Source organism: Eimeria tenella, genomic scaffold (genome assembly GCF_000499545.2).
Source record: "Eimeria tenella Houghton genomic scaffold, Eth_scaff457, whole genome shotgun sequence".
NCBI classification, from domain to species: domain Eukaryota; phylum Apicomplexa; class Conoidasida; order Eucoccidiorida; family Eimeriidae; genus Eimeria; species Eimeria tenella.
Genome location: NW_013545500.1, coordinates 6349 through 7884, shown reverse-complemented (window position 1 = coordinate 7884; position 1536 = coordinate 6349). Strand labels below are relative to the sequence as shown.

The 1536-nt window shown below is 53.6% G+C and overlaps 1 protein-coding gene across 1 annotated transcript; it reads right to left on the bottom strand.

Moving 5' to 3' along the window:
• Nucleotides 1–414: 414 nt before the first annotated feature.
• Nucleotides 415–1158, bottom strand: ETH_00007040 (uncharacterized protein; the record flags this gene model as incomplete). The annotated part of the gene is made up of 2 exons (XM_013380196.1): nt 415–510; nt 667–1158. 2 exons carry the CDS (start codon nt 1156–1158, stop codon nt 415–417), a joined length of 588 nt encoding a protein of 195 aa, XP_013235650.1.
• Between the last annotated feature and the right edge of the window lie 378 nt (nt 1159–1536).

The window sequence follows — 1536 nt, the reverse complement described above, 5'->3', positions numbered from 1 at the left end:
AGGCCCCCCCCGTGTTTGCTGCTGGGGGCCTCTCTTTTGCTTTTCTTAAAAGATATGGTTTATACTTTGTTGCAGTGACGCAGCAAAACCCTTCTGCTGCTCTTTTGATTGAGCTGCTGCTGAGGCTCGTCAAAGCCATCAAAGTAAACCCTAAACCCTAAACCCTAAACCCTCAGCGCAGCAGCAGCCCTGGTCGCTTGGCCTCGCGCGTGCGCGCCTTGCTGCTGCTGCTGCTGCTGCTGCTGCTGCTGCGTCTTGCGCGCTGCAGCCTCTGCCGCTGCTGCTGCTGCTGCGCTGCGGCGGGGGGGGCGCGAAACCCTAAATTAGGGTTTGGGGGCGTGTTTGTGGAGGATTTTTGCAGGATTTTTGCGGGGTTTTGACGGAGGAAGTGCTGCGGAGAAACTTCGTGTTGGTTTACGAAATTGTGGAGGAAATTTGCGCCGAGGGTTTTCTCCAAAACGCTGAAACAGAGTTTCTGAAGGCCAACATCTTCTCCGAGCCGCAGCCCGACTGCAGCGCAGCAGACCCCAAGGCCAGCAGCAGCACTTCCGCTCCAACTAATTAATTAAATAATCAATTAATTAAATTAATTAATTAATTGATTAATTGATCAATTTAATTAATTCAATCACTTTATTTGTTTGTTTCTTTGTTTTGTTTGTTTACTTGGGTGGTTGCTTTTTCGTTCGGGAGTTGGGCGCTTTTTGCGTCTGCTGCTGCTGCTGCTGCTGCTGCTGCTGCTGCTGCTGCTGCTGCTGCTGCTGTGTGGGCCATGTTGTCTGTGTTGCTGCTGCTGCCGCTGCTGCAGAGGCCACTCTCCCTCTGCTGCTGCTGCGTCGGCCATTTGCTCTGTGTTGCTGCTGCTCCCTCGCCCATTTGCTGCTGCTGCTGCCTGGGCCATTTGTCCTGTGCTGCTGCTGCTGCTGCTGCCTCGGCCGTTTGATGCGTGCTGCTGCTGCTGCTGCTGCTGCTGCTGCAGCAAGTGTCGCTTCCTTCTTTCGTGACGACGAGTCCGAAGACAATGCCGTCGACAGCAAGCCGGCGCCCCGTTGCTGCAGCGGGGGCAGCAGCAGCAGCAGGGGGCAGCAGCAGCAGCGGGGGCGCAGCAGCAGCAGCAGCAGCAGCACGCCGCCGCAGCGAAATCTTTGTAGATATCATTGAAAAGGTTTCTGCTGTTTTAGCAGCAAATGGAAATCTGCTGCATGCATGTTTAGAAGGCTGCATTCAAATGAAGTCTTATTTAGACCCCCCCCCGCTTTTAAAACTCGCTCTCACGGACCAAACCGCCATCGGAGGCAAACCCTAAACCCTAAACCCTAAACCCTAGGTGCCCGCCGCAACGCCGCGAGCAGCCTGCAGCGACACGCTGCCCTACATGCTGGGGACTCGCTCTAAACCCTAAACCTTAAACCCTAGGCCTTTTGCTGCAAACCCTAAAGCCTTCACTTTAGACCCTAAACCCTTTACTTTAAACCCTAAACCCTTATTTTAGACCCTAAGCCCTTCACTTTAAACCCTAAGCCCTTTACTTTAAGC